Genomic DNA, 25,248 nt, shown 5'->3' with positions numbered 1-25,248 from the left:
CCCCGAGGTGGGCTGAGGAGTCAGAAATCACGTTGCTGATGTTATTCCAGTGCGAAAAAATGACAACAATGGCGCATATAAGAGCATAGGAAATTTGGCCATTTATAGGACAGAAGTTACAAATTGAACACAAAATATGAACAATTGTCACTCGCGCTGAAATAACATTAACAAAATGTCCTATATGGTACTGATATAAAAATACGGGGCATAAACCATGCAGACTAACGCGTTTACATAGGGCTACAATTGTGGCTAACAGTTTGGGTGGTTTAAGTTGTAACAATTTGCGCTGTGAGCTTTTATATTTCACAGCAGTAACCATGGACATGATTAATAGACTGGATGGTCAATATTGACTTTTAATAACTAGGCTATTTTACAAATCGCATCATTTCTATCACACTTGCCTAGCCTACTGTAACATTGTATTTGGCTACATTTGGAACTTTCTGACATTGCAGTTTGGCTGCAACAATGTAACAACTTTAACATGGGAAAATAATAGCACAGGCTGTCAATTGGCTCCTGTCCCATATGGTAAATATGTTTATATGTATTATTCAGTGTATTGATGGCATAGTCTATGGTGTATGGTTATAACCACAGCCTATAGGCCTATAAGTTGTGGGTAGACTATAGCGTACTACTGTTAGTGAAAATATAACTTGTAACTCAGCTGTTGACAGACAGACATACCATCATCAGACAGACAGATCAAGACAGAGATCACAAGTCAGACAGGCAGACCAAATCTCAGGCAGACGTCCAACCATCAGAAAGACAGGCAGATAAACGCACATTTCACACACAGATAGGCTACAGCAGGAATACAGGCTAAAATTGCCATTTCCCCCAATGGAGGTGTTCAAACAGAGCAGATAGGCTAAACGTTCTTTTCCGCGTTATCAGCCGTACTAAAGATTGAATCGTATTTTATGCTTTTTTTGTGGCAGCAGGACGGAAGAAATAACTGCCCGCTAAACCTCTGGAGGGAGCCTGCGCAACACACACCGACCGAACCTGAGTGTGTGTGCCGCCATGGTGACTTACGTCACACCCCGAGCACGGATGTGTGTGTGTGTCTCCGTGGAGTGAGAATGTGTAGATAGATGTTCGAAAGGAGTGAGAGATAGCCTGGAAGTGGACGGACATGCACAAGATTCGAAGAGAGTCACAACAGACAGTTCGCTATCCGATTCCTGCACGATTCACAAAGGTAGAGTCAATTTGTGTATTTGTTATTTATTGCACAGACTTTTCGCCGGAGTTGTTCGAGGCCACGAATTAGACTCGAGGTGGCAGAGATCCCCGGGATGGACTCCCGCTTTTCCTCGCGCTGGCGTGGGAAATCACGCGCCATTGAGGGTTGATGTTGTGCATGCGCCTTGGTAGCCTGTGTGCATGGTCGATGCTAGGCTACATTGCGTGGCTTCGGCGGCCTCCATTTGCGAATTTATGTGCACGCTCGAAGATTATTTCGAGGCCTTTTGTTTCGACGACGGCACGCAACAGTTGGAGTTTGCTCTGTTATTATTGCTCTCCAAAAAGCGCAACACGCCATACGGTGGTGGAAGGTAGGCGTCAGTGAATGTCCAACTTTTTAACTTGCTGGCTAAATATCTGGAGGCCTACAACAAGGCTTGGGGAGGAGAGGACGAGGGGTGTTGTCAAGCAACTTTTATACTCGACACTGGCATGTGTTTTTGAAGAAATACGCGATTTAAAGCTCATGGAAAAATAATACTGGTTTGATAGTTGAGATGGAAATATAATTTGGAATAACCATATTTAACAAATAATAACGGTAACACCTCCAATAAGCACTTCTATAGGCTACATGAAAGAAAGTCGTGGTATTTGTATTGTTTCTGAACTTAAATTGACAAGGACATTCCAGTTAATGTCATATTTGCATTTTAACCTGCACACGAAAATATTGTTGTAACGTTAGCCTTGACGTTTAGCTAGGCTAATTTAACCTAATCAGTTAAGGTTTTGTAATATAGGCCTAGCATCTATGTAACTTAAACTAGTAACTAGGCTAATCAATTGAGTTCCATAGGACCCAACTCAAGATTGTGTTATCCATCTGAACTAAAGCCTTATGGCAACTTACCAATGAAGAGAGCCTAGTGAGCTGACCAACCTCACCTGCTACACTTGAATGACACATTACATGAATACAATGCCATTGTTCAAGAAAATCCAAAAACAACTAAGAGCTGATAAACATAACATTGATGTAACGTGTTGTTTCCGATAAAGTCCAAGCTTTAGGGATCTGCCTACTGCTTTTGGGTGACACTAAACTTCACATGAAAGGTCACACATCTGAAAACAATGTATTTTTGATAAATTAAAATCTTATTTAATCTCCATGTTTTTCTTACAATTTTCACAATGTATATATTATGCTGTAATAAGTCATTTAGACATGTCCTTACATGTTGTTAGTTGGTTCACTATCTGGCCATTCACATGAGACATTTTTCTAACATAACATTATTTTTTCATTATTCCAGGATGTCAACGGAAAATAACCATAGTTCAACTTGAGGTGCTTTTTTTTTTTTATTTTTTTTTTTTAGTGAAGAAGAATAGTATACAACGTTTACTCTGTCCCATCTATGGAGGATCCTACTGTACTGGAGGAGAGGGTAGAGGACTCGGCCATTACTACCTCTATCACCACATCAATCCCATTTGACAGCGTCACCATGGAGCCAGGCCTGGCCAACGAGGATGTGGTGGAGGACCAAGAAGCTGTAGCCATGACAGACAAGGATGCAAGCTTAACCATCATAGCCATGGCTTCATCCACTGACACCATAACAAACACTGAAGTCAACCTAGCTATGGCATCATCCACACACAGTGAAGTGAACTTAGCAATAGCTTTATCCACTGATGTCATTACAAACAAAGAAGCGAGTGGAACCATAGCCGTACCCATGGATAGTGGGATAAACTCTGATGCTAAGCCAGCTAACACACCCATAGTATCAGCATCTTTATCACCAGCTGCCACTGTGACAAACACTGGTGCCAACCCAGCCCTCCCCTCACCATTTTTATCATCTGCTGCCAGTGGCCCAGCCCCCGGAGGCCTGCATCCCGAGGAGGAAGGCCTCTCAGCGATAAGCTCATGTGGTAGTGTGGGGGTCACTCTGGAGAACAGCAATGTCTGGAGGGAGTTCCACTGCTGTGGAACCGAGATGATCCTCACCAAACAGGGCCGGCGCATGTTTCCCTACTGCCGCTACCGCCTGACGGGTTTGGAACCAACACGTCGTTACTGCTTGGTCCTGTCAATCACCCCCGTCGACACGTACCGCCATCGCTGGAACCTGAAGGAGTGGGAACCCAGTGGTCCTGGAGAACCACACACCCAGGCCTCATGCCGACTCTTTCCCCACCAGGACTCATCAGCCCTGGGGAAGGTCTGGATGGCCAGCCTGGTCTCCTTCTATAAACTCAAACTGACTAACCACTGCCTGGACCAGGAGGGACATGTGTTGCTACACTCCATGCACCGCTACAGGCCCAGTTTACACGTGATCCCCGTCGCAGATGGAGACGACCTTGGCTTTGACCCTAAGCTGCTTGACCTCCAGCTCCTCGGCCCGGAGGTCATGACCTTCACGTTCCCGCAGACCGAGTTCTATGCAGTGACGTCGTACCAGAACACCAGGATCACCCAGCTGAAGATAGATTATAACCCCTTTGCTAAGGGCTTCCGGGAGGACAGCGGCAGCCCGCGCCTCACAAAGCCCAGGCCGGAGCACCCTCAGGCGGGGAAGGGAGATATCCGCTCCCCTGGTCGTAGCACTGCTAGGTCCAATGGTGGTGAGGGGACTGAGCATATTGTTACTGTAAACAATGCTGTGGCTGATATCAGGTGAGTGAAGCTTTCTGTTATCGTGTTGTACTATAATTCCAGTGTTTTCCTTACAATTCACTGAATGTTAGTGTTTTACTGTTGCGATTCAGTTTTCCATTTGTTCTTGATACACCGCTAATAATTTTTTTCACCTGCACCCCTCATTGTCTTGTAGCATGAAGAAACGTTCTCTCCCTACAACTCACCCTGTGGGGGAAGTCTCAGGGAAGTTGAGGAAAGTAGCTCCTGGTACAGCAGATTCAGACGTCAATCAGACTGATGTGTCTGCCAGTGAAGAGGGGATGGATCTGGACTACAGTGACCATGTCTTCCACAGGCAGTACCTCCGAGCCCAGCTAGCCCTGCCCTCAGGAGCCTCCAGGCCAGAGAACAGCCCGGGGGCTGGGGGGGAGAGACTGGGTGCTGGGATGGACCACTCCAGACAGGCCAGCCTGACTGCTAACCCTCAGAATACTACACAGTCTACTGTGTTACACACAAACAGATGTTCAAAGCCTTTAAAACGTTCCACTGTAGAACCAATGGACTCTGAGGTTCCGCCTTCACAGAAGGTTCCGCTTGTAGAGCCAACCATGACCGCACCCATTTCGCTTACAGAAACTCAGGAGGACAAGGCTGCGAGCTTAACCCCTAAAACATCCAAACCTCAAAAGATTGCACCCAAGCCTTCTCCTATCCCCTCACCTCTGACCCCCACTGCGTCCCCCTTTGCCGTTCCTAAGCCATGGAAGAAGGGGCGTAAACCAGGGGGCAATCGGTGGGGCAGTGTCGGAAAAGTCTCTAAGGGTACCAAGGCGGCGACAGCGGCTGTCACTGCAACTAGCAGCCCGATACCTGTTGCTATGCAACCCGAACTGGATGACGTAGAGGGTCTACTTTTTGTGTCCTTCACTTCCAAGGTAAAACACGACACTTGTGTGCGGTCAGAGTTATGGGAAATAGGAATTTCAGACATCCGGAAATGTTCATTTAGAAACCCCAGAGTCGGAAATATAGGAGGGAAACTTTGTTTAACTTTGCTGAAGGTGCAGACAGTATTGACACGGTTATCTCTTCCTCTGTGTCACAGGAAGCTCTTGGTGTCCATGTGGAGGACATGCCATCCAATAACACATCACCAGTCACTCAGGAACAGCCAGAGAAAACTGGTAAGTGGGAGCGAAGAAGTTATATTCTACTGGGGCTTGTCAATTACAGTGTACTTGGCAACAAGACCTGCTGGAGACACAAAATAGAACATCAACACCCACTACTGTTTTCACTGATTGACATTCACAATACCACATGCATTTCTGAAAGTCTCCAATAATGATGACACTGGTCTATTCTATTATTTTCTAACCTAAGTGTGTGTGTGTGCAGTACTGGAGAGTGTTGAGGAGAAGATTGCAGTACTGGAGAGTGTTGAGGAGAAGATTGCCGGTCTGCAGACTATCTTACTGCAAGACCTGAACACACTCAAACACAGACAGGTCATCCACCCTGTCCTACAGGAGGGTGAGTGGACAACACACTCATGCATGCACTCTCTGTATTTCTCTCTCTTCCTCCCTCTCCATCTCTCACCACACAAACCTACCAGTCTCTGCCCTAAGAGAGTTAGATATTTCACAGTAATGTTCACCATTGATAACCCTGTGTGTTATTCCCCTACCTATAGTTGGGCTGAAGTTGAGCTCCCTGGACCAAGGCCTGGCCATCGATCTACAGTATCTGGGGGTGCGTCTACCGCTGTCTCCGCCTGTGTTCACTGGGCTGGGCAGCGCTACCTCCACTGGTGAGTTACACTTAAGTGATGGGTAATTTACTAGCAATGTAGGCCACATACAGTAGCAATAAGACCAGCAAAACAGCAGTGAGATCACTGGTTGTTTCTAAAAATGGTTGAAACTCATATCTCAGAGCTCTCCAGTGATCATTATATGGGACACCAACACAATACGTATTATTTACTTTCACTGTTTTATTATTGGTTTGAGTAGAGCCATAGGTAGAGGCCGTAGGCATGTTGTCGTAGAGGCCGTAGGCATGTTGTCGTAGAGGCCGTAGGCATGTTGTCGTAGAGGCCGTAGGCATGTTGTCGTAGAGGCCGTAGGCATGTTGTCGTAGAGGCCGTAGGCATGTTGTCGTGGAGGCCGTAGGCATGTTGTCGTGGAGGCCGTAGGCATGTTGTCGTGGAGGCCGTAGGCATGTTGTCGTGGAGGCCGTAGGCATGTTGTCGTGGAGGCCGTAGGCATGTTGTCGTGGAGGCGGTGTCGTGGAGGCCGTAGGGATGTTGTCGTGGAGGCCGTAGGCATGTTGTCGTGGAGGCCGTAGGGATGTTGTCGTGGAGGCCGTAGGGATGTTGTCGTGGAGGCCGTAGGGATGTTGTCGTGGAGGCCGTAGGGATGTTGTCGTGGAGGCCGTAGGGATGTTGTCGTGGAGGCCGTAGGGATGTTGTCGTGGAGGCCGTAGGGATGTTGTCGTGGAGGCCGTAGGGATGTTGTCGTGGAGGCCGTAGGGATGTTGTCGTAGAGGCCGTAGGCATGTTGTCGTGGAGGCCGTAGGCATGTTGTCGTGGAGGCCGTAGGCATGTTGTCGTGGAGGCCGTAGGCATGTTGTCGTGGAGGCCGTAGGCATGTTGTCGTGGAGGCCGTAGGCATGTTGTCGTGGAGGCCGTAGGGATGTTGTCGTGGAGGCCGTAGGGATGTTGTCGTGGAGGCCGTAGGGATGTTGTCGTGGAGGCCGTAGGGATGTTGTCGTGGAGGCCGTAGGGATGATGTCGTGGAGGCCGTAGGGATGTTGTCGTGGAGGCCGTAGGCATGTTGTCGTGGAGGCCGTAGGGCATGTTGTCGTGGAGGCCGTAGGGCATGTTGTCGTAGAGGCCGTAGGCATGTTGTCGTGGAGGCCGTAGGGATGTTGTCGTGGAGGCCGTAGGGATGTTGTCGTGGCGGCCGTAGGCATGTTGTCGTGGCGGCCGTAGGCATGTTGTCGTGGCGGCCGTAGGGATGTTGTCGTGGAGGCCGTAGGGATGTTGTCGTGGAGGCCGTAGGGATGTTGTCGTGGAGGCCGTATGGGATGTTGTCGTGGAGGCCGTATGGGATGTTGTCGTGGAGGCCGTAGGGATGTTGTCGTGGCGGCCGTAGGCATGTTGTCGTGGCGGCCGTAGGCATGTTGTCGTGGAGGCCGTAGGCATGTTGTCGTGGAGGCCGTAGGGATGTTGTCGTGGAGGCCGTAGGGATGTTGTCGTGGAGGCCGTAGGGATGTTGTCGTGGAGGCCGTAGGCATGTTGTCGTGGAGGCCGTAGGGATGTTGTCGTGGAGGCCGTATGGGATGTTGTCGTGGCGGCCGTAGGGATGTTGTCGTGGAGGCCGTAGGGATGTTGTCGTGGAGGCCGTAGGGATGTTGTCGTGGAGGCCGTAGGGATGTTGTCGTGGAGGCCGTAGGGATGTTGTCGTGGAGGCCGTAGGGATGTTGTCGTGGAGGCCGTAGGGATGTTGTCGTGGAGGCCGTATGGGATGTTGTCGTGGCGGCCGTAGGGATGTTGTCGTGGAGGCCGTAGGGATGTTGTCGTGGAGGCCGTAGGGATGTTGCCGTGGCGGCCGTAGGGATGTTGCCGTGGCGGCCGTAGGGATGTTGCCGTGGCGGCCGTAGGGATGTTGCCGTGGCGGCCGTAGGGATGTTGCCGTGGCGGCCGTAGGGATGTTGTCGTGGCGGCCGTAGGCATGTTGTCGTGGCGGCCGTAGGCATGTTGCCGTGGCGGCCGTAGGCATGTTGCCGTGGCGGCCGTAGGCATGTTGCCGTGGTTGCCAACAAGGGGACGTATTAATAGACATGTTATTATTTCCTGATTGAGAAATGTGACTGCCTAGTAGTAAATTAATTACACTTGAAAGATGATAGCGCTTTTTCAATTGCATGGCTCAGCTAGTTTAATACATCAGAGTCACTGAGCACTTCATACCCAGTTTACTGTCATCATCCACATTGAAACCCCTCGTCAGTCAGGCAGATAATAAGGCAAGGCAATTATGGGATTTACACCAACTTAAACACTCAGAATTAGCCCTAGTAATGTGACTCCCACCACTGTGGTAGAATTGGGGAGTGGTAATGGGCGAGGTTATTATTTGGTCTGATGATAACCCACAAGCCCCAATCCTGTCAGTATTTGCAAATATGAAGGGACTGGATAAGTGCAATATAATGATGGCTCTACTTAGTCTCCAAACAACAGAGAGGTAGAGGCTAGGTGAAGGGTCTAGAGGTTGATTTGGAATTGGGCCCGTATCTCTTCTCAAACGGCCTTGTCTCTTCGCTGTGCAGATGGAAGCAGGTCCTTTGTCTCCAGGACGGGGAAGACCAGTGACCTGACCAAGATCAAGGGCTGGAGGGACAAGTTCATCAGGACCAAAGAGACCTCTAAGAACCACAACCCCAACCGCTCGGCCTTCTGCAGCGAAATGCTCGACCAATACCTGGAGAGCGAGGCCCAGCGAATCAGCGACCGCGCTGCTGCCTTCTCCCACAACCCCCTGGGCTCAGTGGCCTATCAGCTGCCTGTGACCAGCACCAGCTATGTGCGGACCCTCGACAGTGTTCTGAAGACACGTGCCCCCCCGCCCCCCGCCTTCTGTAGACCCTGCCCCCTCTCTCGGAAACCCCTCCTCTACGCAGCTCTAAAGAAACCCCCTCCACCCATCAACAACCACAGGACCCCTCCTAAAGCAGCCAAACCCAAACCCACACCAGCCCAGGGCAAAGCCAGATCTGCCTCTGTGCTACGGCCCATCCAGGTCACCAACAGTAACAAAACTACTGCTGCTAAAGCTACAGCTGGGGTTAAAGTCACCAGCCCTCCTACTGCACAGCGGTAAGGAAATGCTGCTAAAGACATGCTATACCCATGCCAAAGCATATAGTTTACACATCTATACTTGTTGTTGTCCCAAAGCAATATGGGTCTGAAATGCCAGTAATGTTATGTAGATATTTGGGATTGAGCCTGTCAAGCCTACAACAAGTTTCCTTTTTTTACCCTAAAATGGACAATAAAGCCTTTCATTAAACATTTTACTCGTACCTCCAGGTCTCCTCCAGGCCAGGGGGCTGTGAGGAGGGACTCCAGCCCAGGGAGAGGCCTCTCCAGCGGGTTGACTGGCCTCTCTAAGAACCAGCTCAGACTGGTCGGTCTCTCTAAGATCCAGCTGAGAATGATGGAGATGGAAGATGCCACCTTCTACCAAGGACACGATAGAACACACATCACTACTGAGAGGGTGGAGAGAGCCCTGATGGCACTGCTCACTGCGCAGGTAGGACTTAGATTATAGACACACACACACATAATGCGCACACAAATTTTCTGATGGTCTATCTCTTCTCTGTTGTCTGTGCCCTCCAGGGTCTCCCTAAGAGCCGTGCCCCCCAGGCCAGTCCAGTGGACAGTCCAGAGTGTGGTTCTGAGTTCTGCAGGCTGGGGTGTGTGTGTTCCAGCTTGGCCCGGGTGTCCAGGGGTCCGCTCCACTGTTACAGGCCTGACTGTATGCTGGGCTGCTCCTGCTTCAAACGTAGGATCACCAAACAGACCACAGCAACAGAGAACGACCAGCACCAGACACTGCCTGTTTACAGTAAGTTCATACCCAGGGTGCATTTGGGTACTTGTGAGAGTTGTATTATATTCTATATTGACCAAATGAATGACACATCAACTTGAACAAGCTAATGAACGTGTCTTCTCTCCCTGCCCAGCTGTGTCTAACGTGGAGCATGAGGTTCAGCCCAATCGAGGTGTCCGTGTCTCAACCCTGTGGGACTGCACCTCAGGGGTGGACCCCGAGCCCCTCTTCAGCCCGAAACCTGCCCCAAACATACCCATCAAGCCGCTAACCAGGATCTACAACCCTGGTCCAAAGCGCTACGTACCTCGTCTCACCCCCGAGGTAAATTCCTCTGTCATAGTATACTGTGGGCCCTGGTAGTGCACTATGCAGGGAATGGGGGAACATTTGAGACACATCCTATGTTGTCAAACTACCACCCCAAATTACTCAACTGTAGTGATATGATGGAAACCTCGATTTGACAAAAATTGTATATGAAAAAGTTATGAGGGATTGTGTGTGTGTGTGCGTGCAGCTGCGAGAGGAGGACAAGGACCCAGTCTACAAGTACTTTGAGAGCATGATGACGTGCGCCCGTGTCAGAGAGTTTAACAGTAAACCGCCGCCCCAGGTGCTGCCGCCACAGGTCCACCTCTTTAAGGACAATAATAGTTCCATCATCCCCAGCAGCAGAAAGGTGAGGCACAGGACACACACACACTAAATATTTATTGTCAGAGTAGATGCATTAAGGAGTGCGATCAACTGGTCAATCTTCAAGCCATTCCTAGTCAGCCATCGAACATTTCTGTAGAAAAAGCCAATGATAAAGCCTTGTGCTCCTATAATTTGTTTTCCTGTCTTGCGCTGTTGGCCGTAGGTGGACTTGATTCAGGACCCCTGTGAGCTGGGTAGGCAAAGTGTTCCCATTGTGAACCATTTTAATTTGTCTGAAGGAACAAACTCCGCCTACCCGGCAGACCAGGAGCACTGTGACTAATTCAAGTGTGCCTACTGTGCTGGCCAATCATATAGCTCAAATCATCATGCCTACAGCTTCCATGACCCCACACCGAAGTTTGATACTAGCCTACGTGAGATTTCAGAACTCTTAAAACCATGACCAGAGAGAGACTGTCAAAGAGTACAGCAAACAGCTGCTGTTTTTAGGAGTGAGTTCATGTTTTTATTCAGCTCTGTCAACACTGTTTTTAGGAGTGACTTCATGATTTTATTCAGCTCTGTCAACACTGTTTTTAGGAGTGACTTCATGATTTTATTCAGCTCTGTCAACACTGTTTTTATTGAACACTATTATAAAACATAAAACGCGCTTCTCCCTACTTCTACTCGCGCTGCAGCCAAGTGTATCGATAGGACTGTGTTTTTATTATTAGCAGCTCGTTGTGTCTATTTAAATATTGAGGAATATTTCACTTTCTCTGGTCATAGGAACAACATGAATTTGTGCATGAGACAGATGCCGTGAGACTCGATCATCAGGTGGAAGACGGTATCCCCTCTGTCTGGTCAGTCTCACTGGAGGAAAGAGGAGAGCAGGGACTGTGAGAGGTCGACCCTCTGTCTTGTCAGTCTCACTGGAGGAAAGAGGAGAGCAGGGACCGTGAGAGGTGGACCCTCTGTCTGGTCAGTCTCACTGGAGGAAAGAGGAGAGCAGGGACTGTGAGAGGTGGACCCTCTGTCTGGTCAGTCTCACTGGAGGAAAGAGGAGAGCAGGGACCGTGAGAGGTGGACCCTCTGTCTGGTCAGTCTCACTGGAGGAAAGAGGAGAGCAGGGACCGTGAGAGGTAGACCCTCTGTCTGGTCAGTCTCACTGGAGGAAAGAGGAGAGCAGGGACCGTGAGAGGTGTCCCCTCTGTCTGGTCAGTCTCACTGGAGGAAAGAGGAGAGCAGGGACCGTGAGAGGTGGACCCTCTGTCTGGTCAGTCTCACTGGAGGAAAGAGGAGAGCAGGGACCGTGAGAGGTGGACCCTCTGTCTGGTCAGTCTCACTGGAAGAAAGAGGAGAGCAGGGACCGTGAGAGGTAGACCCTCTGTCTGGTCAGTCTCACTGGAGGAAAGAGGAGAGCAGGGACTGTGAGAGGTGGACCCTCTGTCTGGTCAGTCTCACTGGAGGAAAGAGGAGAGCAGGGACTGTGACTCTGTCTGGTCAGTCTCGCTGGAGGAAAGAGGAGAGCAGGGACTGTGACTCTGTCTGGTCAGTCTCACTGGAGGAAAGAGGAGAGCAGGGACCGTGAGAGGTGTCCCCTCTGTCTGGTCAGTCTCACTGGAGGAAAGAGGAGAGCAGGGACCGTGAGAGGTGGACCCTCTGTCTGGTCAGTCTCACTGGAGGAAAGAGGAGAGCAGGGACCGTGAGAGGTGGACCCTCTGTCTGGTCAGTCTCACTGGAGGAAAGAGGAGAGCAGGGACCGTGAGAGGTAGACCCTCTGTCTGGTCAGTCTCACTGGAGGAAAGAGGAGAGCAGGGACTGTGAGAGGTGTCCCCTCTGTCTGGTCAGTCTCACTGGAGGAAAGAGGAGAGCAGGGACCGTGAGAGGTGGACCCTCTGTCTGGTCAGTCTCACTGGAGGAAAGAGGAGAGCAGGGACCGTGAGAGGTGGACCCTCTGTCTGGTCAGTCTCACTGGAGGAAATAGGAGAGCAGGGATCGTGAGAGGTGTCCCCTCTGTCTGGTCAGTCTCACTGGAGGAAAGAGGAGAGCCGGGACTGTGAGAGGTGGACCCTCTGTCTGGTCAGTCTCACTGGAGGAAAGAGGAGAGCAGGGACCGTGAGAGGTGTCCCCTCTGTCTGGTCAGTCTCACTGGAGGAAAGAGGAGAGCCGGGACTGTGAGAGGTGGACCCTCTGTCTGGTCAGTCTCACTGGAGGAAAGAGGAGAGCAGGAACCGTGAGAGGTGTCCCCTCTGTCTGGTCAGTCTCACTGGAGGAAAGAGGAGAGCCGGGACTGTGAGAGGTGGACCCTCTGTCTGGTCAGTCTCACTGGAGGAAAGAGGAGAGCAGGGACTGTGACTCTGTCTGGTCAGTCTCACTGGAGGAAAGAGGAGAGCAGGGACTGTGACTCTGTCTGGTCAGTCTCACTGGAGGAAAGAGGAGAGCAGGGACCGTGAGAGGTAGACCCTCTGTCTGGTCAGTCTCACTGGAGGAAAGAGGAGAGCAGGGACCGTGAGAGGTGTCCCCTCTGTCTGGTCAGTCTCACTGGAGGAAAGAGGAGAGCAGGGACCGTGAGAGGTGGACCCTCTACTGCTCTCTCTCTCTCTACCTCCACTGAGACTGACCATCAGATGCAGGTACCATCAGTCTAGTAAAATAAAATGGCGTATTATTTGCTCCGCTGTGCCTCACCAACCGATCTATTTTGTTATCAAAGCTTGCGTTTTGAAATATAATATGTTTGAGAAGAACAGTATTGGCAGGCCAGGCATAAAGCTGATATGCTGTGATAATGTATTAGACCTACTGCACAAACCTCATTCCTACCTAAGTGTTTTATTAGGTAAATGTTGCACAGGCTTACATTTTTTAAAGTCATGTATAAAATCAATTCTGAGCGGTTGATCTCGGCTTGCTTTTTGACTGCGAAAATGATCGTGACTCAGAAAAGGTTGGTGATCACTGATTTAGGAAGTTAGTCTAGCCACTAGGGGCAGACAAACATTTTTTAATGGCTATGGAAGAGGAGTAACCAAGCTAGTCTATCTTGGTGATGTAAGACTGAGTCCCTCTCAGTTAATGTCATTTATAAATGTTCTTGTCTTTGCAGAAAATGATCGCTGCCATCCTCTCAACTCCAAATAAACCAGGTAAGATGGAACACAGAATCACTGCTCACCACAGTTCTTAAGAGGCTGTTCAAGATGTTATGTTTTAATCTGTTTACCCCTAAACCCTTAACCTGTGACATCTGACCTTTCCCCCTGTAGTAGTACGAGTGAAAAGTCCCTCCACCCAGGCCAAGAAGCCTAAAGTTCCTGAACCCACTAGGCAGCTGGAGATCCAGTCAGAGTGTAATTGGGACCAGCACCGGAAACTGGTCCTGGGGGTTCTGTGCCGACGCATGACCCAGAACCGTCTGTCCGAACCCTTCAACATTGGCCCCTACCACGTCCGCCTCCTCTCAAACACACACAAACGCAAGGCTGAGAGCACCATCATCATATTCAAGGTAGGGGAGATAATAACCATATAGAATTAAGCAATAAACATGCAATTTCCGTTCCTGTCTTAAAGAAGCAGTTATTTGGACCAACTCATGCTGTCATACATAATGTTCAGAATTGCTCCATGTTTCAGATTTTAAATGCATAACTTGATCAGTGACAAATGAATGCTCATGAGTGTGATTTATTATCATCCACTTCCTTACTTCAAGGTCTGCATCAGTAAGGCTGAAGACGGTGATACCGATGATAGTGATGAATCCGATAGTGAAGTCACAGACAACAGTAGTGACGACAGTGATGAAGACGAGGAGGAAGAGGGCATCCCTAAGCCTGAGGAGCCAGAGATGCAGGTTGGAGTGACTCCCTTCCTAACAGGAGTAGTGCCAGCAGGCAGACTGAAAGCCAGGAAGAAACAACCAACCTGCCCTGCTGTAGGACTAATCCAGGTGGGTTTATTAGGTTCACTACCTCCATTTTGGACATTTTTTTAATCCATTTTTGAAAAGAGACCTAGCCATAAAGTGTAGTTTGTAATGTTTTTTTTTTATATTGAGGAGCTCCGAGTTATTTCTAATTTAACAATTATACCTAGATTTTGTGAAAAGCTCTATCCTCCACAGGGAACCTGTTCTTTATGTTAATCTGTTCTGCCTATATCTCCATTCTTTCTCTTCTTTATTTTTCTTCCTCCCCAGGTGAACGGTAAATCCTACTCCCAGGCCAGATTGCTGCTGGGGCAGATGGGAGCTCTGCACCCGGCCAATCGGCTAGCTGCGTTCGTCACCGGCAGGTTGCGCTCTGTAGCCAAGGCCCCTCAGAAGGCCCCTCAGAAGGCCCCTCAGAAGGCCCCTCAGAAGGCCCCTCAGAAGCCTCTAAACTGCTTCCCCAGGGCGAAGAAAACATCTGTGGGTGCTGGGCACTTGAAGACCGCAGTCACTGCTGTTGCTCCTCAAGGCAGTAGTAGCATTACAGCTATGGCTAAGAAAGGAGCTTTGGCCCAGAAATTATTCCAGACACCAGCAGGTAAGATCCTTTCACTGCTCCTCAATAGAGGCTTGAAGTAGAAGTTATCAACTTAACCTTTACATTTTGTTGTACTGTATTAGTTATGATGTAATTAGACAGTTGAGTAACCGAAGCCTGATGGTTCAAGGATGGCGATAGTTCTGTATTCTCTCAGAAAAGGCCTCTCTTTCTTACACTGTCACTGTGGTCTGTTTCCAGGGAAGAACAGGCCTCCTCCGTACAGACCACCATGGTCCCTAGGTGTCACCAAATCTAAAGGCAAAACCTCTACCAGTCAAAGCACCACAAACCCTAAAGACCCAGTCGGCTCACCCCTGCTCCTGGTACCCATGGCCCCTCCTCCTGCCCCAGGCACCTCCCAAGGCTCGCCCCCTGTATCGCCCCCTGCTGGAAAGATGCTACTACAGACAGTCTCCTCCTCCCAGGGCTGTAAAATGTATCGTCAGCCCAACGGACAGTTGATCAAGCTGGTACCTCTGAATCGTATGCGTCACATAAAGGCCAAGAATCAAGACAAGCTCACTCGTGAGTCCATGTACTGATTATTGTACACACGCACATGCACAACCACATCCTCAACACCCTCTAATGTCTTGTGTTGTCCCAACAGGTTTTGCTACCAAGACATTCCCACCCCCCCCCCCTCTCACCTCCATCCACCCCCCTCGCAGCCCCCCTCCCCACGCTCCCCTCATCAAATTCATCATGGGCCAGTTGGGTGCCATCACCCCATCCCAGACCTCTTCCTCTTCCTCCCCCTTGTCTCTCACTGTCTCCTCCTCCCTGAAGACCCCCAGCTTCCTGGGCCAGACTGGGACCTACTCCTTCAGGATCTGTCCTCCGACTGCAGGGGACCAGGGCTCTAGGGGTCCAGGCCAGGGCACCGTGGGAGGCCCAGCTGGAGTGTCCCTGCCTGGGGGCTTCACCCTCATCCAGCTCCCTAAGCCTGGAGGTACTGGAGGAGGTGCTCCCAGGCTACCTGAACTAATCAGAACCACAGGTGTGGGTTTTGCTGGACCTGGAGAGGTAAAGGCACAGAAGAACCCAAGAGGAACCTCTTCTTCCTCTCCCTTGCCTCTGGCATTGACACCAGTTAAAACCGAAGACCACTCCTACACCCCAGGGTTAAATACCAATACATCTGACTCCAGATCAGCTCTAGCCCAGAAAAAGGACCTTAAGACTCAGTCAAAGGACCTTAAATCTGACCGTAGATCAGCCAAAGCCAACACCTCTTGTCCCGTGGAGCCCAATGAGTTGACCTGTGATGAGAAGATGCTGTCGGACGAGAGTGATGCAGAGAGAGGGGAGGTGGGGGAGGGCTCGGGACTATGGAGCCCAGAATCATGGAAGAAAGACACTGAGTTCAGTCGGTTTACCACTCTAAGAATGCATGAGAACGGACATCCTGATTTTAAGGTTGAGGACTCTAATTCGGACAACTCCTCGGACGACTCCTCGGATGACTCGGATTCCGACAGTGATGAATATGCCAACGTAAGCAAGCTTGATTTTTGATGGTTAATTTTTGTAATTTTTGTATTCTGTGTGTAACGTTCACTGCAGTTGCACATGGTTGGGTTGTGGTGTAGTGTTTTGTAAAGCCAGATTGTTGTCTCTCACCCCAGGAGGACGAGGAGGAAGCAGTGGACATCGAGACGGTGGAGGAGAGGAGACAGGGAATCACCATCGCTCAGATGAGGGCCGCTGTCAAACACACACTGTAAGACTGGAGTGTGTGTGTGTAGGCTATTTAGCTGTATGATTTTGTATAACTGTCTCAAGGAAGCTGGGGTTAATAAAATGTATATTTTGTCCTAACAGAAAAACTTGTCAGGATGGGGAAACGGCACCAAAAGAAAAGGTAAGACTTCTCCCATCTGTCCATTATAACTGCAGAGCAACATCTTGTTTTGTAGTGTTCTTAGGCCCTCTTACGGAGCTGTCTAGTTAAGGTCTTAGCTCTCATGTATTGCAAAAAACATAGTTTAAAAGGGAATGAAAGCACTAGGCTTTAGAACACCAGCTTACTGGAATTGTAAATTGGCATTGTTGCATCACTGGCAGGATTTTCCTAAAATGGCTGAATCCCAAAACTGTCTGAAAGACCATGAACACTGCATGCGTTAATGAGCAAAATTGACTGGTTTCCAACCATAAATGAAAACATCACAGCGACGGTGGCTGAATGTCTGGGGCGGAAGTTGGTTGGAGTTGTCAACAAAGCAACATGACAGAAAATATGATGCCAAGTTTTCAAACTACTGATAGTTTATTTAAGATATGTAATGCAATCTGTGCATTTTTCAAATCAAATTTTATTGGTCACATATACATGGTTAGCAGATGTTAATGCGAGTGTAGCGAAATGCTTGTGCTTCTAGTTCCGACCATGCAGTAATATCTAACAAGTAATCTAACAAGTGGCATTGTTTAAAGTGAATAGTGATACATTTATTACATCAATTTCCATTATTAAAGTGGCTGGAGTTGAGTCAGTGTGTTGGCAGCAGCCACTCAATGTTAGTGATGGCTGTTTAACAGTCTGATGGCCTTAAGATAGAAGCTGTTTTTCAGTCTCTCGGTCTCCACTTTGATGCACCTGTACTGACCTCGCCTTCTGGATGATAGCGGGGTGAACAGGCAGTGGCTCAGGTGGTTGTTGTCCTTGATGATCTTTATGGCCTTCCTGTGACATCGGGTGGTGTAGGTGTCCCGGATGGCAGGTAGCTTTCCCCCGGTGATGCATTGTGCAGACCTCACTACCCTCTGGAGAGCCTTACGGTTGTGGGCAGAGCAGTTGCCGTTTAACAGCATAAATACACCTGTTTCAATTTTGCATGTTGAAAACCAAATGACCAGTGCTGCACATGCTGCCACTGTTTTGAAGATATTAGATTATACTATTTAGAATGAGCAGCCAGCTCACAAAAGAATGTCAAAGATTTTACTGAGTTACAGTTCATATAAGGAAATCAGTCAATTGAAATACACTGCTCAAAAAAATAAAGGTTAACACTTAAACAACACAATGTAACTCCAAGTCAATCACACTTCTGTGAAATCAAACTGTCCACTTAGGAAGCAACACTGATTGACAATGAATTTCACATGCTGTTGTGCAAATGGAATAGACAACAGGTGGAAATTATAGGCCATTAGCAAGACACCCCCAATAAAGGAGTGGTTCTGCAGGTGGTGACCACAGACCACTTCTCAGTTCCTATGCTTCCTGGCTGATGTTTCGGTCACTTTTGAATGCTGGCAATGCTTTCACTCTAGTGGTAGCATGAGACGGAGTCTACAACCCACACAAGTGGCTCAGGTAGTGCAGCTCATCCAGGATGGATCAGCGTAGTGTCCAGAGCATGGAGGCGCGACCATGTGACAGGCCAGTATATCAGGAGACATGGAGGAGGCCGTAGGAGGGCAACAACCCAGCAGCAGGACCGCTACCTCCGCCTTTGTGCAAGGAGGAGCAGGAGGAGCACTGCCAGTGTGGTTTTCCACTCCAAATCCAGACCTCCATGGGTTGATAAATGTCATTTCCATTGATAATTTTTGTGTGATTTTGTTGTCAGCACATTCAACTATGTAAAGGAAAAAGTATTTAATAAGAATATTTCATTCATTCAGGTCTAGGATGTTATTTTAGTGTTCCCTTTATTTTTTTGAGCAGTGTATATTCATTAGGCCCTAATCTATGGATTTCACTAGAAATACAGATATGCATCTGTTGGTCACAGAACTTTTTTTGTTAAAGTAGGGGCGTGGATCAGAAAACCAGTCAGTATCTGGTGTTACCACCATTTGCCCCATGCAGCGTAACAGATCTCCTTCACATAGTTGATCAGGCTGTTGATTGTGGCCTGTGGAATGCTGTCCCACTCTTCAATGGCTGTGCGAAGTTGCTGGATATTGGCGGGAACTGGAATAACCTGTCGGTCCAGAGCATCCCAAACATGGTCAATGGGTGACATATCTGAGTATGCAGGCTATGGAAGAACTGGGGACATTCTCAGCTTCCAGTAATTGTGTACAGATGTAGACATGGGACCATGCATTATCATGCTGAAACATGAGGTGATGGTGGTGGATGAATGTGGCATGACAATGGGCTTCAGGATCTCATCACAGTATCCCTGTGCATTCAAAATGCCATCGATAAAATGCAGATGTGTTCGTTGTCCGTAGCTTATGCCTGCCCATACCATAACCCCACCCCCACCATGGGGCACTCTGTTCACAACGTTGACACCAGCAAACCGCTCGCCCACACGACACCATACACGCTTTCAGCCTGGTATTGTTGAAAAGGGGATGAATCCGTGAAGAACACACTTCTCCAGCGTGCCAGTGGCCATCGCAGGTAAGCATTTGCCCACTGAAGTCAGTTACAACACCAAACTACAGGTCAAGACCCTGGTGAGCATCCCTGAGACGGTTTCTGAAAGTTTGTGCAGAAATTCTTCATTTGTGCAAACCCAGTTTCATCAGCTGTCCGGGTGGCTGGTCACACACGATCCCACAGGTGACAAAGCCGAATGTGGAGGTCCTGGGCTGGTGTGGTTACAAATTGTCAATATGATAATTTTATTTTGTACAGTTACTTCAAAACGACAAGACAAGATAGGAGCTAAATCAACTAGCTTGCTACCTTGCTTCATTTTAGCTGACTGTCTACTCGGCTTGTTGGCAAGTCACATACTCATTAATTGGGAAAAAAATACTCTAAAATGTACAAATTATCACATAGTTTCTTACCTTAATATTGTTGTCCTGATCTCAATGACAAATCTGTCAAAAGTTGTGAGAAACCTTTCAGGTCCAGTGGGGCGAGTTGCCTCCTGGTGGCAACATTCACTTTCAGTCCCATGCCAAAACTCACAATTTGCTCCAATGACGCATTGGCATCAGTCGCTACTATGGCAATTCAAGATGGCGCTACCCATAACTCTAATAAATGTTGTTCAATATCAAAATCCTAAAAATAGAGGTGCATATATGTTAAATGCACATGTTTAATATTAGTGGATGGAATAAATCTCTTTTCTTAGTTTTACTTCCTAAAGTGTTTCCATTCCCCTTTAAGAGGTCTAAGAATACCTTGGAATACCCAATAGAATGCTCAATAACTCTCAACCCTTAACCTTTGACTCCTGTTCCCTGCAGCATCAGAGGGATATGAGACAGGAGGAGGGGTCTGGTGAGGGAGGGGGTCGTAAGAACCGCACCCTGACGGAGAGGCTGCGTCGCGGCGAGCACCAGAAGCTCTTCACCAGACTCAAACAGGTGCTGTTCATGGAAGAACTGGACCCCAAGGTCTCCAAGCTACACCTCCTCTCACAGGTATGGGACAGTATGTTATGTGGCTGTGTAAGCAGCTATATGTTATGGTTAATTTTGTGCTGTACTGTGGTAGACACAACAACTATATGCTATTTTCATACCCTTTAATAAATAAAGTCAACTTTTTCATGGTCACATTTTTTGGTATAGATGGTTAAAAATACAGGTGTATATAAAAGGGATTTTAACATGTATTATTTCATCAGGCTCTGAAGGAAATTCGTACCCTGTCGGTGGACTCTGAGTCTCTGGAGGAGAAGAAGAGGATGCTGACTGAGATCCAGACTGTCTATGTCAAGGAGATCGCATACATGTCTGGTGCGTCTGACTGTAGCTACTTATCACTTATTTAATCCCTTTCTTACTTAAACATGACTTACTTCACACAGACTTACTTTAGATACTTTTATTATGTGATTGCAAGAAGCATATTAATGTGAACTCTGGTGTGTTTTTTTAATTTGTATTGTAGGAAAGCCAGAGGAGCTGATCAAGGCCAAGCTGAAGGAGATCTGGGAGAAGAAACGGACTCTAGCTGCCCAGAGGAGAGCAACTGTCCCCCCTACCTCTAGCCCCACCTCCTCTACTTCCACCCCTAGTCCCAACACCATGACGGGTAATTATAACCTGCTTCTTATGTCTGACAACAGGAGGTATAGCACTAAGCTGGATCAATGAATTAACCAGCTCACTTAAATAAACATTCAGATGTGACACCTTTTAATAATGATCCTTTTACTGCAGTGGGCTAAATCAGGGTCACACAGAGTGCTTCTTGGTAGTCTTAAACAAATCTACTTTGAAACTAAAGTATACACATCACACACATGGTTGTGGGCTTAAAACAAAGAAGACACCTTTAGAGGTTTCATCCCAATATTACACTTTCTATACATCACAGAATACAAAATATAACAAAACCGGTTGACATAGAAACACCAGATTTTCTGCACATTTTTAAAAATAATGTTGATTAATAATGGTCCACCCATGAGGCCACTAGAGGGCAATTTGGTCATTTGACTGCAAGAATGGCCAGCCTTTCCATCCCTACACCTATGCACCTGATTCACCTTTTTCTGTGTCCCAGTGTCCCAAGGGAGTATGGACACTAAGCAGGATCAATGGGTTAGCCAGCTAACTTTGATAAACCATTTAGATACAGCTCTTATTTATGAGTATATTTATCTGTATATTCCAGTGTCCCAGGTGTCTCAAGCTAGCTCTCTGGGTCAAGCAGGAGCAGCTAGTGGCTCTGTGAAACCAGTGGCTGCTGTTTTACGCACCAAGAGCGGCAAGATCATACTTCCTGCTTCCATGCTTCCCCCTTCCATGTTTCGTGCTTCCAAACCAGGTGAGTTCATACAGGAACAGGACACCCATATTTGGTCTCACACTCTTGTTTAATTGGTTATGCAAGTTCTACATCTCAATATGAAATATCAACGATGCTGATTTGGAAGAGCGTAATAATTCTTGAGGTCCACTATATGGGTAAAATGTGCCACGGGTTATGATCGTTAGACTGGCATTCTGACTAGAATATGTTGTTGTGAGTCTCATTCTAACGGTTGAGTATTTCCTTTATCCACAGCAGGAAGATCGGTCTACACAGTGAAAGTTATGAAGAGACCAACAGTCACCACCCTCTTAACCCCCACCTCCTCAGCAGCCATGGAGGTTGTGGAGAAGGAGAGAGCTGCCTCTGGCCCTGAGAAGGACCAGGAGAGAGTGTCTGGGGAGGCTGAGCAGCCCTCCGACAGCCCAGTAGCAGAGAGGCCAGAACTAGGTAAGGAGGAACCACAGGCCCCTGTCTGTAATGGATCCATGGAAGAAGAGACTTCCACAGAGAAGGATAACGGCTCAACTCCCAAAAAGAAGAAGTCACTAATCAATAAAAACTCAATCAAGAGGCTTTCTGGTATGAAGTGTCCCCTTGTGGAGATCGCTCCCCTAAACAGTGCCATCTGGAGGCCGTTGGAGGAACCACAGATGGGGGGTGAGAGTGATGCTGGAGGCTGGGGCCTGTCTCTGACCAAGGGAGAGGCAGCCATACTGGTGAAGGCGCTCTCTGAACACCAGGGCATAGTAGTGGGGCGGAAGGGCAAGGATAGCCTGGTACAACACAATGGAAAGAAGAGCTCTGTGACACTAAAGGGCAAGGATAGCTCAGAACTACAAAAAGAACAGGATAGCACGGTGTCACAGAAAGAAACTGATAGCTTGGTCCCACAAAAAGGAGAGGATAGCTCAGTCACACCAAAGGAAAAGGCAGAGGTTGGCTTGGTGACATCAAAGGAAAAGGATTGTTTGTTGACACAAAAGGGAGAGGGAGGCTCGACAGACAGCTCAGAGGCTCAACTACTGAAGAGAAAACGTGGAAGGCCTCGCTTGGACATAAAAACACCACAAACTGACATCAAAACACCACCAACTGGAGATATCACTACTAACCCTGCGCCGCGGGGTCGGCCCCGTAAAGTATCACGGATTGGGGTGAATATCCCTGTGGTGACGACCGGTGGCAACGACCAGGCCAACGTGACACAAACCGCAGGTAGTGCTTGTAACCCTACCTTAGTCACAAGAATACCCCCAGGTCGAGACACTAATACTGGGGGTGGTGAAATCCAACTAACACCAAGGGAACGTAGCCTAAGCCCTACGAGGCGGGGTAGAAGGCCTAAAGTATCACAGGTAGGGGTTACTACTAGCCCTGTGGTGACGACTGGGCCTGGGGGTAGCCCAGCCAGGGTGACTCAGGCTGGGGGTAGTACCCCTACCCCAGTGACTCAGGCTGGGGGTAGGCCTGTGAAGAGTGCTGCCGGTAGCCCTGCCACTTGGGGTAGGGCACCAAAGGTGCGGAGAGCTGGAGATAGTTCTAGTCCGGCCAAGGTGACTAGGGATGCGGTTACTAGCCCTGTAACTCGGGCTGGGTTAAACCCGGCGAGATGGACTCGTGCTGGGGGGGGTATCCCTGTGGTGAAGACTGAGGGCAACCTAACCAAACCTCCACGAGGAGGAGCTGAGGTTACTAGCCCTGTAGCGACGACTAAAGGAAGCCCAGGTAAAACGCCACAGGCTGTGGGTCGGCCTGGAACTCGACATGTGACCCGCGCTGTATCGGTGAAGGGCCTTGTCAGTGGGAAGAGGACAACAAGGTCTGATAAGGCCTAGTGAAACTGAGACTAAGGCTGCATTTCCACACTGTTTCCATTGGTGCATCTCAATACTGTAGTAGTCTAAAATGGCGTCCACAACTTGTTTTCTCTCCTTCCACTCCGATGATGCTGCATTTCAGCCTAGCTCTAACCAGAGGATCAAGAGAATCGTACTCCTGACAGATGTGCCATTAACTGTCATTTAAAGCTAGAATCCTTAGTTGCTGCATCCATTGATTCTTGAAGAATATAACTTTATAATTAAATGCCTCATGAGCTTAGTTCAACTGTCGTACCTCATCAGAACCCAAAATATAAGCTTGTTTTACTCCAGTGTTTGTAAACAAAGTAAATGTAAACGAACACTGTATAGCCTCAACACAGTTAACCTTTTTTATGTCTTGGATGGTTAGTCATTACATCCATAGTTTTTTCTAAGAATTTGAGTGGTTACATTTCTCCAGGCCTGTCCCTCAGCTGTTTTTTTTTTTTTTTTTACAAAGAGGCGGGGAATCGCTTTGTTATTGTTTCAATTAAGGATTCAAGCTTTAAATTGTGGAAAGAGGTCCTGAAATCCCATTGAGACCACCGCATGTGCCTGTTCACAAATCCAAAGGACCCTGGACAGTTATGCCTGTGTGAGTTGACCCTCTCTTAGCTTTAGCACTCATCTGCCTTCTCTGGAACACAACAAAGTAGACAATAACTTACACCTAAGGGACAGTCCCTTTTCCCAACATCCTAAATCTTTGAGCAAAACATTAAATTAATGTACTGTATGAATGTACTGCAGGTTTGACTGCCGTTTGAGCCGTTGTACAGGTACATAGGACGTTAGCCCCATATTGGGGTGAATGTGACACGTCATGCATTTTTGATGAAGACTATTATTATGTTCTAGAAAGTTGATTTCTTGTTATTTAATCATCAAACCACTACTTTTTGAAGATTACGGTATAGGGAAGGTCTGTATTTTTTTCTCTTCAGTATCACGGTTTGTTTATGACTTCACTCCCTGTGTCTTTATTAATATAGGGGTGTGTTGTCTTCGATTTAACCTACAAAATGATGGACATGCATGAACATGACAACAAAACAGATCAATTACTTTCTGGCCCAATTAGACATTATCAATAGGCCCTGAAAATCATTAATTTGAGATGTACAGCATTCATGTTTGTTCATGTCAAAAACACTGTAAATGTTCTTTCTATGCCACTGTAAAGACTTTTTGTATTTTAGCTGTGGTTGGTGCGTCCAGTCTTTCAAATACACTCTTGCTTCCCAGGCCTATGAATTAAAAAAACATCTGAATCAGCACTTTAAATCTTCTGTAACTTCTACACTGTCACAACCATGTTGAATATTTAGGTTTGCCTTATGGATTGTTTCCCCATCTGTTTTTCAATGATTCCTATGTCTGATTTTTGAGGAACTTGTGCATAACATGTATTAAAAAAAAACACAAAAAAAACTATTATTTGTAGTCGAGACATTTGTATTTCAACCTCGTGTGTGACTCATCATGACTCAATCTAAGCTATACTGTAATCTATGAAAATAACCTTTGTAAAATGTGTTTTATTTTTTATAAGTCTGTCTTGTTGTATAATGTTCCTCTTTCCTTTTTTGTAAAGAAATGACCGTTTTACTTCAGTCACTCAGATGTGCTGGCAAGATACTGTGGCCTTGAAAATAAATAAACCTGTACATGTGTTTCTTTGCTGTGGCAGTTGTCTTAACCTCCATGAAACTCAACCAATTCACAATGTGATGCTGTAGAATATTATAGAAGAATCCTAATTTGACTAGTCATTCTAGCTGTAATTGGCAAGTAATTATTGCAGCTATCATAGGAATTAATTATTGTGGTTTTGTTATTGGTTCTAATGGCACAAAGCTTAAACAGATGTTACACTGGCGAATACGGGTAATGATTGCATTATAGCACAGATTATCCATTATATTGACCAGATACTCAAGTGGCTCTAACAATGACAAGTAATGTCTTAAAAAATGAAAATCAGTCGGGAGGAGGCAAGATCAGG

The 25,248-nt window shown here is 47.6% G+C and overlaps 1 protein-coding gene across 1 annotated transcript; it reads left to right on the top strand.

Annotated features, from left to right (window-relative positions):
- Positions 1–1,089: 1,089 nt before the first annotated feature.
- On the top strand, positions 1,090–24,918 carry LOC110521073 (uncharacterized). Its single transcript, XM_036976065.2, has 24 exons — positions 1,090–1,219; positions 2,526–3,901; positions 4,059–4,803; positions 4,974–5,052; positions 5,267–5,401; positions 5,565–5,681; positions 8,210–8,756; positions 8,973–9,198; positions 9,288–9,516; positions 9,638–9,828; positions 10,025–10,186; positions 13,265–13,304; positions 13,425–13,666; positions 13,874–14,110; positions 14,360–14,687; positions 14,889–15,215; positions 15,301–16,187; positions 16,319–16,413; positions 16,515–16,554; positions 19,863–20,039; positions 20,246–20,357; positions 20,512–20,655; positions 21,241–21,393; positions 21,634–24,918. Exons 2-24 carry the CDS (start codon positions 2,631–2,633, stop codon positions 23,214–23,216), a joined length of 8,067 nt encoding a protein of 2,688 aa, XP_036831960.2. The 5' UTR covers positions 1,090–1,219; positions 2,526–2,630; the 3' UTR covers positions 23,217–24,918.
- Positions 24,919–25,248: the final 330 nt, after the last annotated feature.

The sequence above is a fragment of the Oncorhynchus mykiss genome, chromosome 4 (assembly GCF_057628025.1).
Source record: "Oncorhynchus mykiss isolate SJ-2025 chromosome 4, ASM5762802v1, whole genome shotgun sequence".
NCBI lineage: Eukaryota > Metazoa > Chordata > Actinopteri > Salmoniformes > Salmonidae > Oncorhynchus > Oncorhynchus mykiss.
Note: the sequence above shows the minus strand (reverse complement) of the source record. Positions and strands in the feature narration are given on the sequence as shown.

Coding starts and splice junctions, on each gene's coding strand:
- LOC110521073 (XM_036976065.2), top strand. CDS start 2,631: ATGGAGGATCCTACTGTACTGGAGGAGAGGGTAGAGGACTCGGCCATT. Junction 5,682..8,209: donor GGGCAGCGCTACCTCCACTG/GTGAGTTACACT, acceptor TTCGCTGTGCAG/ATGGAAGCAGGTCCTTTGTC. Junction 9,829..10,024: donor TACCTCGTCTCACCCCCGAG/GTAAATTCCTCT, acceptor GTGTGCGTGCAG/CTGCGAGAGGAGGACAAGGA.